This window comes from Podarcis melisellensis (assembly GCF_964234715.1).
Source record: "Podarcis melisellensis genome assembly, chromosome: 2".
NCBI lineage: Eukaryota > Metazoa > Chordata > Lepidosauria > Squamata > Lacertidae > Podarcis > Podarcis melisellensis.
In genome coordinates, this window is record NC_138529.1 from 47,016,110 (window position 1) to 47,033,001 (window position 16,892).

At 41.5% G+C, this 16,892-nt stretch overlaps 1 protein-coding gene across 1 annotated transcript in view; it reads left to right on the forward strand.

The window, feature by feature from the left end:
• The window catches only part of WWC1 (WW and C2 domain containing 1), an 83,043-nt gene that overhangs the window by 39,322 nt on the left and 26,829 nt on the right, over positions 1-16,892 (forward strand). The window contains exons 3-9 of the mRNA XM_081899119.1: positions 6,743-6,946; positions 8,161-8,237; positions 10,108-10,187; positions 11,212-11,341; positions 12,404-12,550; positions 12,807-12,880; positions 15,777-16,019. Coding sequence (XP_081755245.1) covers positions 6,743-6,946; positions 8,161-8,237; positions 10,108-10,187; positions 11,212-11,341; positions 12,404-12,550; positions 12,807-12,880; positions 15,777-16,019 — 955 coding nt within the window. The remainder of the gene's footprint in view (positions 1-6,742; positions 6,947-8,160; positions 8,238-10,107; positions 10,188-11,211; positions 11,342-12,403; positions 12,551-12,806; positions 12,881-15,776; positions 16,020-16,892) is intronic.

The following is a 16,892-nucleotide window of genomic DNA, read 5'->3' on the forward strand; positions in this document are numbered from 1 at the left end:
ATGGTTCCTGAGATCAGAGATTAGGGTTTTGTCTATGCTTCGATACAGTTGGGTGCCATTTTGAATCAAGATGGTGGACTGAACCTTTTAAAAGTGCATTGATTTTAACCATAGATTTATAAACTGCAATGACTTTTTTTTGCTTGTTAGGATTCCCGAGCAGCACTGGATCCAAATGCATATAACAAAACCTTGTTACCAGGGGCATAAAGTAGGGCGGGGAAGTGCTGCCAGGGAGATTGCCCCCGGTGCATTTTTCTGGGGGGCACACCGCCCTCCCCAAGCCTGCCGTGCACTGCTTTGCAAGTTTGGGATCTGATCAAAGCAGTTTGGAGCTGGAGTCACTCTGTTGGCAGTGAGGGCTGGACTGGTATACAGTGGGCTCCATTTGCCCTCCATTACCTGTCCCTCCTGGTGTACGTGCGTACACCCTGAGTGCGATGAAAACATGCTATGCCGCTATGTTTGTTACTACCAATAACATGCATGCATGTACTTACTAGTATCATTATTTTATTTATATCTTGTCCCAGGATGCAACGATAAATGCAAAGATAAACCAATAATATAAATAAAACAGAAATAAATTATAGAATCAGAGGGTCTAAATGAAGGCTTCAATAGACACTATCCTTGTCTGATGAATAAAGATCCATGTTTTGGTTTATTATTTGTAACATCCCAGTTCTCCCCACTGGTCCTTGTGAAAAGTTGGTGCACACCCTCCTGAGTGGCTTCTGCAGCATCAGATGCTTTATTGATTAACTATCCCACTACTTTCAGTTTCCTTTGATGGTCTCCATATAACAGCTTTTGACTGTTTCAGCTGATTGGACTGCCATCCTTTACATAAATGGGCCAACATGAAAACTCATATTGCACCTGTCTAGGGGTTGAAAAAATGCTCTGTTTCATTCTGGAGTACATCTCAACAGGTGCCTTGTCATTGTGCAGTTAGATACCTGCTGCAGTAGTGTGGCTTAGATTCTTAACTATGAACCATAAATCCCTGGTTCAAGTCTTGTTTCAGCTGTGAAAAGGTGGCCTTAGAAAAGTTACTTTTTGTTTAACCTCAGTTCTGTATCTGTAGTATATGGTGTTTGAAGCACTTTAGGCTGGTAGAAAGCTCAGTTCTTTAGCTGTCTACTCAAAACAAGTCCCACTGAGTTCAGTAGAAGTTAAGTCTCAGTTAAATGGCCATACGATTACAGTCAAAACCACTGTGAAAATGCTAGCTGCTGCTAGTTAAATATAAATCTGTAAGGCTTAGACAGAAAAATTAAACAGTTGGAAAACCAGAATCAGATTTCAATTGAAAGAAAAAAAAGTTAGTGTTGCCCCACCCCAAAATGTATCTGTAATCCGTTTTGCTGCTAAGATCTACTTTATGTCATGTTATGGAAGTGATAAATTGAAATTTTATTAGTGATACATTGAAATTTTTTTAAGTTTTAAATTTAGTTAAGTGAACATAATACATGCATATTATAAATAAGAAGCCTGGTTTTAAAAATGTTTTTCTGGCACAGATTCCTTTCATTCTGTTAGACAGACCTTTCACTGGCAGAAAATTGTGGTTTATATGGTGCTATCTAAAGCAAAGATAATAAAATGGAACTAAGAACCTAGAATATTCACCTCCTGACTACATTATTAATGAACATTCTCACGAAGTATTTTTCCCAGGGCTTCATTTTGAGGATATGGGAAGAAGCAAAAATTACTATCTCTTGGCATTTGTCTCTGACACAAGCAACTGGGTTGTTCTTCAGACTCAAAATAATCTGAGCTTTCTTAAATACCTCACATATTTGGCATTTTGGTTTAAAAGGCTTGTGAGTGCCCCAGTGGGCCATCCTTCTATAGCTGCTGGACTGAATAAAAGCCAGTGCCTGAGTACTTGCCGAAGATGATAATTTATTTGTTTTTTGAAGTTTAAGGAATACTATAAGCCGTTGTTTTTTTCGGATGGAACTGACAGCTCTTCTTTTTTGCTGCTGCTCCTCCTCCTCCTCCACTGCTCTTTATGAGGGGTGGCTCCCCCACCCCCTCTTTCAAAAGAAAGGAAGGCTCAGTGGCTTCCTCTGGCTAAGAGAGAGCTTTGGAGAATGACTGTCTCCCATGAAAGGAAACTCCTCCTTCCTCCTTTATCCTCTGCAGCACCCACAGCAACGAGTAAACATTGGGCTGCCTGACATGTCTTTTCTGCTTATTGCCTGGTGTGGTATGGGCTAGCTGTATCCTCCATCCACTTCTTTGAAGTTTTGGGGTTAACATTTAGTGGTTTCAGGCTGAGAGCTGCCACACCCACACCCACCCCACCTACTCCTATTTGGTTTTTTGGCTGCTTCTGCGGTCTTTACCGTGACTGTTTCCGTTACAGGGATTGTCTCTTCAGTTAGGAGCATTTTATTTTTCTTTCAGGCAATATAAAATCAGTGGTCTCTGGGAAGAGGCTTTTTTTTTTTTTTTACTCTTCCCCTCACCAAACTACAATAATTACACTGTGACATTTTCATTTGTTATTTTAGCAGGTAGTTATCAGCCTGAGTATTTGAGTTCATTTTGAGTTTACACTTGCTGAGTTTGCAGTTATTTTTTTTACACTTGCTTATTTTTAAATTAGTTTTTATCCTATATTTTGTTGCCCAGTTTTCTCTTTGCCTCAGTCTTTTCTTAGTACACTTAGAAAAGTTGACAGTGAATGGTGGAATCTTACGGCTTTTTCCTCCGCAACTCCCCCCCCCCCAAAAAAATAAAGAAAGCTTGTCAGAGGTGCAGGAAAACAAGGAACAAAATTTTCCCATTGGAGCTATCCAGTTGCTCCTTCCTCACCCACCCCATCAAGGAAACGGGGATAGGGAAAAGATAGGAACAATAGATTATCCCAATCCCATTACTCCTTCCTTCCCCTATCAAGGAAGCTTTCCTGGTTGTCTGAGGTGGGAGAAAGGAAGAGGCACCACAATCACCCTGTTAGAGAAATCCCTTTGTTAGTTCCTTCCCCGCAACCCAATAAAGAAATATTTCTGTCTTTCTGGGTCTGCAGGAAATGAGGGGCAGCAGAATAGGTCCATTCGCTGTTTGTGAGCACTTGCTTTGTCCCAGGACGGGGCTTTTTCCATATGTGTGTTCCACTTATTACGCCACGTGTTTGCACTCGCAAATGTGCCACGGAAAAATAGATTTCTGCTGAGAAAGGCATTCCTTTGCTTTGGGTGCATGTGTGTGAGAGAGATGTATTTATGGATGGTAAGCGCTTGTGTGGGAGAGGAAGTGGAGCAGCCACCTTGCAAATGCTCCTTGGACAACGACAGCATCAATGTTTGTGGAGAAAAATCCATAGTATGTTTTCCATCATTTAGGACCAGCCAGTAGACCATGAGACTCTTAATCTCAGGGTCATGAGTTTGAGTCCCACATTGGACAAAAGAGTTCTGATGACCCTCACGGTTCCTTCCAACTCTAAGTTCTGTGATTCCATAAGTACATGCCTCACTGTGGCAACCATTTTGTTATGGGAGCCTCACGGCACATACACACCAAAAACAACACTAACACTGATATATTAGAGTCTTAGATTTAATTAATAAGTTGGTAAATATTATAAGGAAGGAAAAGTTTGTAGTATTTGCATTCTGTTTATGGTTTTGTCATTAATGTTATCTGTTCATTTGTCTGCCAAATGCTTCCTGTTTTGAGAAGTCGTAACATTCACCACTGCTTTTTCTTGTTCTGACATAGGTTGAGATTGGATGCTGAGCTTGTCAGTAAGAACTACCGTATTTTTCCCTCCATAAGACACACTTTTTTCCTCTTAAAATCTAAGGGGAAATGTCTGTGCGTCTTATGGGGCGAATGTGTGGTCCCTGGGGCTGGGGGGGGGACCAGGGCTTCCCCCGCCAGCCCCACAAGCTCCGGGAGCAGTGAGAAGGCTGCGCACAGCCTGTCCCCTGCTTCCTGAGCTGCTCTTTGGGGCTGGGAGGGGGGGACCCGGGCTCCCCCCCAGCCCCGACAAGCTCCTGAGCAGCTCTGGGGTAGCCCGCGAAGCCTCCGCAGGGCAGCAGGATGAAGGCTCCCTGCTGCCCTGCAGAGGCTTCACGGGCTACCCCAGAAGCCAGAACCGCTAGAGAGAGCGATGCACAGCACTCCCTCTAGATGTTTTAGCCTCTGCCTTAGCGGCGCAAAGCCTCCACAGGGCAACAGGGAGCCTTCATCCCGCTGCCCTATAGAGGCTTCGCGCGGCTATTCCTGGCTTTTGCTGGAGGTGGGGGAAGGGACAGAGCGAGACTCTCTCACTTCCCCCACCTCCCACAAAACCCCCAAGAGCCGTGCAGAGTGTGTGTGTGGCTCTTGGGGGCTTTTCCCCGAGGAGGGAGAAGGACAGCCCGTCAGTGAATCCTCCCCAAAAAAAGTAGGTGCGCCTTATGGTCAGGTGCGCCTTACGGAGCAAAAAATATGGTACTTGGTTCCTCATTCAGAAATTGAGACAAGTCAGCCAGGGATTCTTTGCTTCTGTCTTTCTCTTCAGTGTTCTCTTTCCTCGTCCCCATCCCCTTCCCCAAACTTGTCCATAGCAAAACCATTAATGTTAGAAATGTGAGACAATCCTGGGGTACAGACTGCCACAAATTTATACTTGATTATTTACCAAATAAGGTTGAGAAGCTCTGGAAGAAGTCAAGTAAGAGGTCCTTGAAAAGGACTAGATTAGAAGTTACAAACTCAAGTTTAAGTGTGTAAAGCGGGAAAATGGGGATTGGGCCCATTTGTTGAAGTGTTGTTCACACCTTTGCATCTCTGTGTTTAATAGCATTAACCTGCTGGCATGTACACAGTGTATTCCAATCAAAATGAGTTGTGCCTGCTTATAGCCATCATACCAGCAGCCTCCAGATGCTGATAAAATTAAATGTTTTGGCTTGTGTCAGTGGCAGGTGACTTTCTTTATCATAGATCATTAAGCACTAAAGAAAACCTTCTGGTTTGCTTGGATCCCTTTAATGGCTGCGTTGCCATAACAGTTTTTACTAAATATTTAAAGGAACGCCTAAATTATGCAGATTAGATTCCTTTGGTATCCTGCAGCCCCTCCATATTAATTATTCATTATGTGGTAACTAGGCATCCTCACTCAAGAATGATTAGTTCAGACAGCCTGAAGCGTTTAACGCTGGCTGAAGAACTGAAACGCCTGTTCCTGGTTTCCAAACAAAAACCTGCAGCAGAACTGAGCGAAACACAAGACTTTTATTTTTCTCAACACTTGATCAGTAACACAAATTCAAATTATTTGCAGTCTCTCATATATTGGTGGCATGGGGCACTTTGCTTACATGACACCCAGGAGCTTCTGTGAATCTTACATGGGGGATAACTAACATTACAAGCCAATTCAATTACTTACCACGGTCTTGGCTGCATTATGTAAAGGTTGTTCTTGTTTCCCTGCCTTTGTCTGTTTCCTGCCAAGTAAAAGCATGAGTAGGCCTAAAAAGAGTTGGCATATGCTGGGTGGTATTCAGCTAAATTTTACACAGGGCATACCCACCAACATTTCTCCAATGAAAATAGGGATGTCCTGTTCAACAACAGCAACAAATTTATTATTTATACCCTGCCCAGCTGACTAGGTCGCACCAGCCACTCTTGGCGACTTCCAACATATATAAAAACACAATTAAACATTAAACATTAGCAAACTTCCCTGTACAGAACTGCCTTCAGATGTCTTCTAAAGGTTGTAATTTACTTACCTCCTTGGCTTGGGGGGTCTCATAACTCCATATCCTCGAACATTTCTCTGATGAAAATAGGGATTTCCTAAGAAAAAGCGGAACATTCCAGGATCAAATTAGAAACCGAAAAAGCTTCTGTAAATTCAGGACTGTACCTGGAAAATAGGGACACTTGCAGGGTCTGAAAGGGTAGATACATCAAAACCTAGGAACATGACTTTCAATGGGTCTATTCTGAGTGAAATTTGGTTGAATACCACCTTATGTATCTGCAGTGGCGTAGCGTGGGTTGTCAGCACCCGGGGCAAGGCAAGTAATTTGTGCCCCCTAACCCGTGGATTTGCGCCCCCTAACCCTAACCCCCAGATGTTGTGCCCGGTGCGGCTGGCCCCCCCTGCACCCCCCACGCTACGCCACTGTGTATCTGTACTGAAGGAACAGGGAAATCCAAATTTCCTTTGTGTCATTTTAGTAAATCCTAAATTGAGATTTGGGAATCACTAACATACTTCATATATGAGTGATGGGAGAGAAGGTCCCTGAAAAGCTTAGTATCAGTAATTTGAAAAATCTTGAGAACAAATTGCATAGGGAGTGATCAGAGAAAGAAGCAAACAGTAAACTTAACTGGTCAAATGCAAGATGTGTTATGTACAGTGCACAATATCTGTCTTGGCTGTTTAGTTTCCCCACTGGTATGTTCAAGATTGTTACCAGTTTCCATGGGAGTAACAATACTGTGTTAACAGAAACAAATCTGAAAGGAGGTGCTTCATTTATGCGAAACTGTCCTGGTCGCCTGACAGGGATAAAAAAGCTTCTACAGATCTCTGTTTTTAAGGAAGGTGTGTGGTATATAAACAATCACATGCCTTTAGTGGGCAAGTTGGCAGTGTCAGAAATGAGAAATAGTGGAAACTTACATTCTAGGTTAGATTTGCCTGTGTTTATTTGTTTTAAGTTATCTCTGCCCTTTTTAATAAAGATGTTCACTTGTTTCAAAGAAACTACCCAGATAGAGGATCCTCGAGTGCAATGGCGGCGGGAGCAGGAGCACATGCTGAAGGACTACCTTGTACTGGCACAAGAAGCACTGACTGCTCAGAAGGAGATCTACCAGGTCAAGCAACAAAGGCTTGAACTAGCACAGCAAGAATACCAACAACTTCATGATGTCTGGGAGCACAAGCTGGGGTCTCAGACTAGTTGTGAGTTCTTGGTTAGATTTTTGTTCTTTATCCTAGTTCTGCTAGTATGTCATGGAGCTTGGCATCTACAGTGGTACCTCGAGTTACAAACATCTTGGGTTACAAACACTTCGGGTTACAGACTCCGCTAATCCAGAAGTAGTACCTCAGGTTAAGAACTTTGCCCCAGGATGAGAACAGAAATTGCGTGGCGGCAGCGGGAGACCCCATTAGCTAAAGTGGTACCTCAGGTTAAGAACGGACCTCCGGAATGAATTAAGTTCGTAACCCAAGGTACCACTGTAATCCTGTCTTACAACCTCCTGTCCCTTACACCATAGGATCAGTCTGTTGAAAACAAACCTATCTACTTTAAGCTATACACTAAAAACATTTCACGATCATTGGTGCCTGTAGCCTTTTAAATTTTTTGCATAGCTGAGCTATATTTTGGAATTTTCCGTCTTGCCTTTTGAAGGTTAAGATTTGGAACTGTCTGGAGATATGGGCTACAATCCACAATAACTATCCATGAAAAAAAAAGAACTTCATAAATACCTGGAGGTTTTCCTTGCAGCAGCTCCCACTGCCAAGAATTGAGCTGCTGTTCTGTTCTTAAAAGTGACTTTTGAAAGTGCTGGATAGTGCAGACAAATTTCAAAAGAAGAATCAGTTGTGCATTATTTCCCTTATTCAAGCGCAAATAACATTAGGTAATATGCATAAACTACCACACATAGTGTCTACATGCATGTATATGTAAAAATGCTACTTGTGTCACTGCTGTTCCAGATAAATACTATATGACATTAATGTATACAAATCAGTTTGATTAGTAGAATCTGTCACAGTGACTTTTGTCAGTAGGAAAGGTTTTACTTTAAATGCTGAAATTCTAAAAACAGAAAACACCTTTAAAATGGAAAGTTAGGATTGGAAGAGCAAGCTGTTACTTCTCGAATCTTGATGTTACATTTTGAGACAAGCTTTCAATTGAAATCACTGCAGATTCCCTTGTTTCCATTTTCTAATACTTTTTGTCCCTCTAACCCTTCTGTTTCTGGAAACTGCTAGATAGCCAACCCAAAATTTTGTGTTTACAGCCATTTTTATTTTTATTTTTATTAACTCAAATGCTTACAAGGGAAATATTGTGATTTGTTCGTATACTTTTCTGTTCCTTCTTTGGTGTGCTTTTAATATTTGTTTTGTTTGTTTGTTTCCTTTTATTGTAGTAGTTTCCAGTTCCTCATCTAGCTCAAAATATGATCCAGAAATTCTTAAAGCGGAAATTGCTACCACAAAATCTAGGGTAAGAGGGGAAAATTGTGCTTTTAATTCCTTGTAATATAACAACCTGAAATTTCCTATGCTCCAAAGCAGGGGTCCTCAAACTTTTTAAACAGGGGACCAGTTCCCTGTCCCTCAGACACTGTTGGGGGCCCGACTATAGTTTTTTAAAAATATGAACAAATTTTTCTTCATATTTTATTTTATTTGTGGTGCACATATTTTATTTGTGGTGCACAAAATACAGGAAAAAACAATACAATATTTAAAATTAAGAACGATTTTAATCAACACAAACTTATAAGTATTTCAATGGGAAGTACAGGCCTGCTTTTGGCTAATGATATGGTCAATATCACTAATGCCCTTCCCTACAACCCAGCCTACACATGGATCTCCCTCACTCCCATGGTTCAGTCTACATGCAGGCCTTCCATGCCCCCATCCCTACAACCCAGCCTATACACGTCTCCCTAACCCACTTCCCTACGACCCAGCCTATGCATGTGCTTCCCTAACCCAGAACCCAATGACCCAGCCTGCACCTGTGTCTCCTTTAGCCTCATCCTCACGACCCAACTTGCTGCGTGTCTCCCTAACCCCCATCCACACACCCCAGCTTGTACGCCTGTTCTCCAGCCCCAAATCCCCATGCGCCAGCCTGCCTGCTTCTCCCTACTCCCAATCCCCACAGCCTGCCTGCGTGTTGCCCATCCCCATGACTCACTGCAGCCTTTTACAAAAGTAGCCTCTCCTTGTGCACTTTCTTGGGACGACCATGGCCCCTGACCTGCACCGACCTGAAGGGCAGTGGGAGACGAGGAGCATGCACCGGAGGGGTGGCGATTGGGAGAGCAAAGTTGCCCAGAAGGATGCGGCTGGCGAGCGATCCTGCGCACACTTCGCCAACTGCGTGGCCCCTTCCATAGCTGTGTCCGCCAAGCCCACTCACCAGCAAGGTCCTGGGTCTCTATCCGCCAAGCCCGCTCACCACAAGGTCCTGAGTCTCCCGTGTGGCTCCTGCTCGCCTTCCTCGGGCAAGCCACATGCCCCTCGGAGCAAGTTTCAGACCAGCTGGGTGAGAGGGAGAGAGGGAGGGACCTGGAGAGACAGGAAGGGGCAGCTCTTCCTTTGGAAGGAAGGGGAGGGGGATGCACGACGGAAGGCGAACCAAACCTGTGGCTGAGGCCAGTGGGCTTCCCTCCAGGTGTCCGTCCTCCAGCAATTCTGCGCATCTTCCTCTCACAACCCCGGGTGGGCCGGATTCAGGACCCTGGCGGGCCGGATGCAGCCCATGGGCTGTAGTTTGAGGACCCCTGCTCCAAAGCATGGCTTAGTGAGAATGTGCTGGTGGTTGTGCTACTTACTGTGCAGGGCTAAGCCATGGTTTGGTGATGTATGAACCAGGCCAATGCAAAGTGTCCATTACAAAATAACAACAACATTTTTATTTTTATTGATTACATATATCACATACATGTGTCCAAGAGAAGAGTCAGCAAAATAGAAACAAATTTGAACCAAATCAAAACAAGAAGTGAATGAAAGGAAGGCAAAGTGCAAAACAAAGACCTTTGCTTCATGGCCATAATCCTACAATTTAGTTTTCCTCAATTTATAATTGCATTTACAAAAACATTAATAACTGTTTTCTTCCAATCTTAAAAGATGGTAAAACCATAACAATTGATAGTAGAGAGATTGTTCCATATACGCCATCTATTCATTTAACGTTTTCCAAAGGTTTGCAGCACTCACTTGGTATTAAATTAAACTCATTTTCTGTGAAAGTCGAGAAATGTTTTAGGGGTTTTAAAGTAAAGTTCTGAATAAAGTAGTGGAAAATATTTGTTAAAGTAACAAAATACTTTGCTCTGTTCACATTTCAACAGGTTAATAAACTGAAGAGAGAAGTTGCCCACATGAGACAGGAACTACAATATAAGGAAATTGGTTTCCAAACGTTGAAGAAGTAAGTTAATTATCTTCACCTGCTACCATTTTTAATTTATATCTAGTTGGGTAGTGTAATGATTTTACTTAGTCTGAACCTGGGCTTCTGATTTTTGCTCTCTCCAGACTCCCCACAAGCTTGTAACCAAGATTTATCCTATAGTTTGCCGTTCATGGTTTAATTTGATACTTCCCCTTTTCTTCCTTTATGAAAACAGACGTAAGTTAACTTCCTCAGGGAAGTTCCCCTGGAGCCTTCATTACACACCTTTAGGCTCCAGGCAAAAATGTTCCTTTTTAACCAGGCCTTTGGTTGATCTTATTGACATCCAACACCCTTTTTAGAATGTGGCTTTTATGGGGGGGGCGTTAATGTGTTATTGCTTTTGGATTGATTTTACATGTTGTGGTCTTGTTGTGAACCACCCTGAGACCTCGGGGTATAGGGCTGTGTATAAGTTGAAAGTTGAATAAATAAATAATAAACATTAACTTATTCTTCAGCCAAAAGGCTTCCAGAGCGTTTGACAAATATCAGTAATAACACAGCCGCTGCCCTTTTTGTAATCTTAAATTCAAATTTTTCATTAAGTTGGAGACAGATAATAAATCCCATTGGTGGGGATTTTGAGCAGGGTACAGCACCAGTAGCTAAAAAATCACTTTTTAACCCCCACCCCCTGAAACAAGATTCATAAAGCAAAGTCCCTTGTCTTTGGGAGCCAGTGTGGTGTAGTGGTTAAGAGCGGTAGTCTCATAATCTGGGGAACCGGGTTCACGTCTCCGCTCCTCCACATGCAGCTGCTGGGTGACCTTGGGCCAGCCACACTTCTTTGAAGTCTCTCAGCCCCACTCACCTTACAGAGTGTTTATTGTGGGGGAGGAAGGGAAAGGAGAATGTTAGCCACTTTGAGACTCCTGAAGGGGAGTGAAAGGCGGGATATCAAATCCAAACTCCTCCTCCTCCTCCTCTTCTTTTTCTTCTTCTTCTTTAGAGCTAATTAGTCTTGTTTTTCTCTTCTATTTTTTACATCATCTTGAAGAATTGATATGAAAATGGCTGATACCCAAGGTGGATATAAACTTGATGAGGCACAAGCTATCTTAAGTGAAATGAAAGCTATTAAGAAGGCCATCACTTCAGGAGAGAAAGAAAAACAAGATCTCATTATGGTATGAAATTGACTGGGTGAACTCCTCTGCTAGGCAGATCTCAAACTACCATTACAGCGACTCTGTTTCCATAACTACAAAAACAGGAATGCTTGTATGCTACTGACACATCAACTTAAATTATCAGTACAAGATCATTGTTTAAAAATCAAGGCAATCTCTTTACACTAGACTTTCTGTCTCTCCTACCCCCACCTCTGTAACTATGTTTTAATGCATGGGTAGGCAAACTAAGGCCCGGGGGCCAGATCTGGCCCAATCGCCTTCTAAATCTGGCCTGCGGACGGTCCAGGAATCAGCGTATTTTTACATGAATAGAATGTGTGCTTTTATTTAAAATGCATCTCTGGGTTATTTGTGAGGCATAGGAATTCGTTCATTATTATTATTTTTTGAAAATAGAGTCCAGCCCCCCACAAGGTCTGAGGGACAGTCGACTGGCCTCCTGCTGAAAAAGTTTGCTGACCCCTGATTGAATGTGATGTGTAACTGGGCCTATGCCTTTTCACATTATCCTGATTTATACATAATCCTAATCATTGTTTATTAATATATGATTTATTAAACATTGAGTTAGCATTACATGTGAACCCAGTTCAATAGCTTATTTGTGTTTTATTAACTATATTCAAAATGTTGCTCATTCAACAAGATTTGTAGTTAGTCTATAAACCTTAGAGAACCTTAACTATTGCTTTGTGTTGTGTGTGAATCCAAACCTCCTCCTTAACCATGGTTAAGGAGCCATCATCACCCAAAAGCTAAAGAACCATGAGTGAAGAGCGCCAAAAATTTCAAACTGTTGTCAAGGCTCAGCAACTTTTGCTGGTGCTTTTAGCTATTCTGTGACATAATAAACCAGGTAGTTTTCTGCCAGACACTTCAGTTCATTAATAGTGAATGTTAACCATGGTTTAGAGAGTGTTATTGGTGAACCAGACCATCAGTTGATAAGGGACTGATACCCCCTCACAATGTCAATTCAGTCTTAAATTTATCCTTCAAAGCACCAGGGCAGCACTGAGGCAATAATAAGATGACTTTGATTTTTTCTTGTTCCAGAACCTTGCCAGATTGACAGCTAATTTTGTAACAGACAGAGGATCACATTCAGACTTGTGGGCCAGCAATATATCCTTGGAAGACTCCAGTTTCCCATTGTCTAAGCAGTATCTCGATGCTGGTTCCCAAACTGATGTTTCTGGAAATGTATGTAAAATCTAAAATACTGTGTGAGCTTCTTTTAGTCTTGTATCCCATCTTAGCTATTAAATAATGTTTTGTGGGGACCTAGTGTTTGAACCACTGCTTTGTAAAATTTTATGGAAAAGATTTATAGCATATGTGTTACTTCATAATCTTTGGATGCATATGTTGAGCTTTGGCTCTGACTCATGTCAACATGCTTAATCTACAAAGGGGAAAATGTGTCAACACCCTTTAACTTTACTATTTGCTTCTTTAGTTTATTGTGAACACGAGTAATCAATTGGCTGAGAAGGTGAGACTGCGCCTCCAATATGAAGATGCTAAGCGAAAGTAAGTGGACCTTCCCCTACTGCTATTGACAATAAGCACTTAAATCCATAGTGCAGACAAACAGACGTTTTTTAAGAGGACAAGTATGTTTAAACAGTACACATTTAGAACGTAACATGAGGATGAATTTGTTTCTTTACAGACAGACTTCTGTCAAATATTTCTCGGAGGACTTTTCCTTTTCATGTGGAACTAATGTGCTTTTGGATCAGAATAAGTGATGATCCTATAAACTTTTATTACAGTTGTTTAAAACTTTTTATATAGTGTTTGGTTGCCAAAGACTGATGACTAGTTTTAACTCTCATTTTGGCAGCTTACTGTGAAGGTACAAACCATTGCCACTGTTGGTTTTATTCTAGAGTTAGGGAACATCTTGCAGCCAAATTTGAGATATTGCAAGAACCTAAAAACAGTTCTAGATTTCATGAAATGCTCATTCTGTTCCCACTATGAGAATCGAGCAAACAAGACCTATAGTTCATAAGTAATAAGCTAAAGATTATAAATAAGTCAGTAGGTGTTGCAAGCAACCCATGGTCAATTTTTCTGAAGCTGCCTCAGACTTACACCAGTGTGCAATCACTTCCTGGTTCGTTTTCTCCTCCTCGGTTGCTATGCATAGCATCTGAAAAAAAGAGCCCTTTTCTTCCCTCTTTCCTTTGTCTAGAGCAGGGGTTGTCAACCTGGTCCCTACCACCCACTAGTGGGTGTTTCAGGATTCTAGGTGGGCAGTAGGGGGTTCTACGGCACAAGCTGAATCCTCCTTCCATGAAGCACTGGTGGGGGGTAAGGAATTTTTACCATCAAGAAAGATGCATTAGTGGGCAGTAGGTATAAAAAGGTTGACTACCCCTCGTCTAGAGAAAGACTCAGAGCTTGTTGAAGGATTGTGTCTCTTTGGAAGAAAGATAATGCAAATGGGGGTTAGTCTGAATTAATGTGCCCAAGTTGTTCCTTTAAATTCTTTGGTGACTTTAGTCCTATTCAGGGGATAGCAAAACATGAATAATAAGGTATTGGATTCCTATTATTAGGTAGTCTGTGTTGCCAGAATAGACAACTGTTTTGGTACAGTACCAAAGGTATGCCCATGGGTATGTCCTGAAGGCACATGAGGCCCCCACTTGCTGAAGCTAAGCATGTCTGGGTTCGGTCAGTACTTGGGTAAGTCATCACTCAGAAACCACACACGTCGCCTTGGGTTCAATGATAGAAGAAAGGCAGGGCATGTATCTATATATGAAAATAAATAAATAAATAATAACACAGTGAGGTTGCTGTGCCTGTCATAATGACCATACGTATAAAAATGGCATTTAAAACTTTCATTTATTCTTTAGAGAAATATTTATATACCACTTTTTGATCCCCAAAGTTGTCCTCAAGGGTCTCAAAGTTGGCTTGCATAATTAAAATTAAACAAAGGTATAGAACCACAGAGCATTAAAAAAAACCAAGCCAACAGGACATGCTTAACACTATTCTAAAACAAGGGACTTTGTGAGGGCATTTTCTCAGTTTTGTTTCCACAAAAAACGTACTCCTGCTTCAGATACCATGTTCCTCTTCAATTAAATCCCAGTTACTTTTAAAATAAATTTCTTATTCATTACTAGAGTATGAATTCAGGTTAAGACTCCTGAGATGTGCATCCATTTTTAAATTTATTTATTTATTTATGGAATGTCATGTTACATCTGTAGTGGATTCAGATAAGGCTTGGTCCCACTGAAATGTTTGGTTAAGCTAAAGCACTGTTTGCTTTCCTTTTCTGATGATGTCAGATTCCCATATTTCATTAATTAGAGTAAAAATGGTTGAGAACCAATATTGTTCAGCTTCAAGTCATTGGTCTAAATCTAGGAAATCAGACTCTGCCTATCGCTCTCTCTGAGCTTCAATTCCCAATCCTTTAAATTGTAGTAACAATGTAATAAGAATAAGAATGAAAATAGCAAGGATTGGCATAATGCAAATGATAAAGAGCCTTGCATATGAAAGTGTGCAATGCGATTTTTATTTAAGCAAATTTAAGTAAAAGACTGAACTGTCTTTTCCTCCATTTGTTATGAGCCATAGGAACAAAAATTGATTTGCTGCCTGACATCCTACAATCCCCATTGACAAAATTTCCTGGTAATGCTGATATGAGTGTTACAAGGTATTAATGATTAAGCTAAAATTCCCTATCGGTGAATGCTGAACAGGTGGAATCATGGCTTTCTTTCAAGTGAAAATTGCAAAGTGAAAATTAGAGAGAGAGAATGATGCCAGATTTATAAGATGGCTTGTTTACTTTCATAAGCACTACTATGTAGGATGCATAGAATGCTGTTTTATTTTTGTAGGTAGAAAGCATTCCACCTTAAGAACAAATCTGACCTCTTACCATATCCATGCTGATAGTTGACAGAAGTTATCAAATTACAGTTGAGCAATCCTCTTAGAACACACTCTTTATAAATTCACAGTGGAATTCACAGATTAGGAACTAATGCCAATGCTAATTCATCAGTGGAGCACAATGTTGGGCTTAACCAGGCAGCTGAACATTAAAATGGCTGCAAAGAAGGCTTCAGTGCAGCTTGAATGGATTTCTATTAATTATAGAATTTAAATTAATTAAGCAGCAACTTCCCTGCTATGGGAACAAGCTCAATCACTTCTTCTTTAAAAAAATAAGTGTCCTGAAATAATGGGTTCTGTGCTTTGACACGCCATCTTATGTCACTAGATTAGGACACAATTTATATACGATTGGTGAGATCTGATAAATTGTGGTGTTCAGTACTGCTCTAGTTGAATATGCAAGAGAGCCCAACAGGAAGGTGTTTTGAAATTGCTGGAACATATGTGCCATATGCAAACTTAATTGTTTTCCTTCGTCCTATAGAATAGCAAATTTGAAAATACAGTTGGCTAAATTGGATAGTGAGGCCTGGCCTGGTGTGCTGGATTCTGAACGAGACCGATTAATGTTAATCAATGAGAAGGAGGAACTTCTAAAGGAAATGAGGTTCATTAGCCCTAGGAAGTGGACTCAGGGTGAAGTGGAAAGACTGGAGATGGAAAGAAAACGCCTAGAAGAAGATCTTCAGACTGCAAGAGATACGCAAAGCAAAGCTTTAACAGAAAGGTACATTTAACATATTTACTTTGTTTAAATAGTAAAAATTGATTATTTTCTTCTGTTCTTGTGGACTAGAAAACTCATTACAGACACTTGCATCTGAGTGTAATTTAATTGCATTTGTTACAGTCTTTTGTTTTGTTTAATTTATCTATACCTATAATAAAAATGTAAGAATGTCATCGCACTGCAATTCACTTAGCCACAGGCAGGTGATGTTGCAAACTACAGTGTGTTAACAGCCCTGGGTGAGCTGCTGGACCATTGAAGCAGCTTCAGAGGGCAGTAGCGGATGATGCAGGCAAGCTGCAGAGGATGAGTCATGAAAGGCTGGGGCAACTCCTCAACAGTCGTCCTGCTCTGCTGCTGCTGTTGCCACTGGCCACCTTGCTGAAGACACCCTTTAAGCCTTCTTCCATGAGTGGGACTGTTGCTGAGAAGGTGTCCTGGCCTCTCATGACTCTTCCTCCACAACTTGCCTAGTCTCTTCGCTGCCGCCTTGCGACTCCTCACAAGAGAAGGTCTAACGAGAATGGAGGCTTCCTCTGTGACTCACCTGCATCAATTAACTGCCACTTTTGGTCTCCTTTCTGTGGCGTTTTTCTTGTTGGGTTGACTATTCATCTCACTTGGTTGTGAGCTAGAGGTTCCCCACCCCTGGCCTATGCGAACCTTCAGGCAGGACCTGAGTGCAGGACCTGAGTGCTGGTTCCCAACAACTGGTATTCAAAGGCCTCTGGCAGTGGAAGTACTTCCATAATGGCTAGTATCCAGTGATAGCCTTCTCTTCCATGCGTTTGTCTTAACCTCCTTTTTAAAGTTGCCTAAGTTGGTGGCCAATACAGTATCATTTGACAGCAAATTCCACAGTTTAATTAT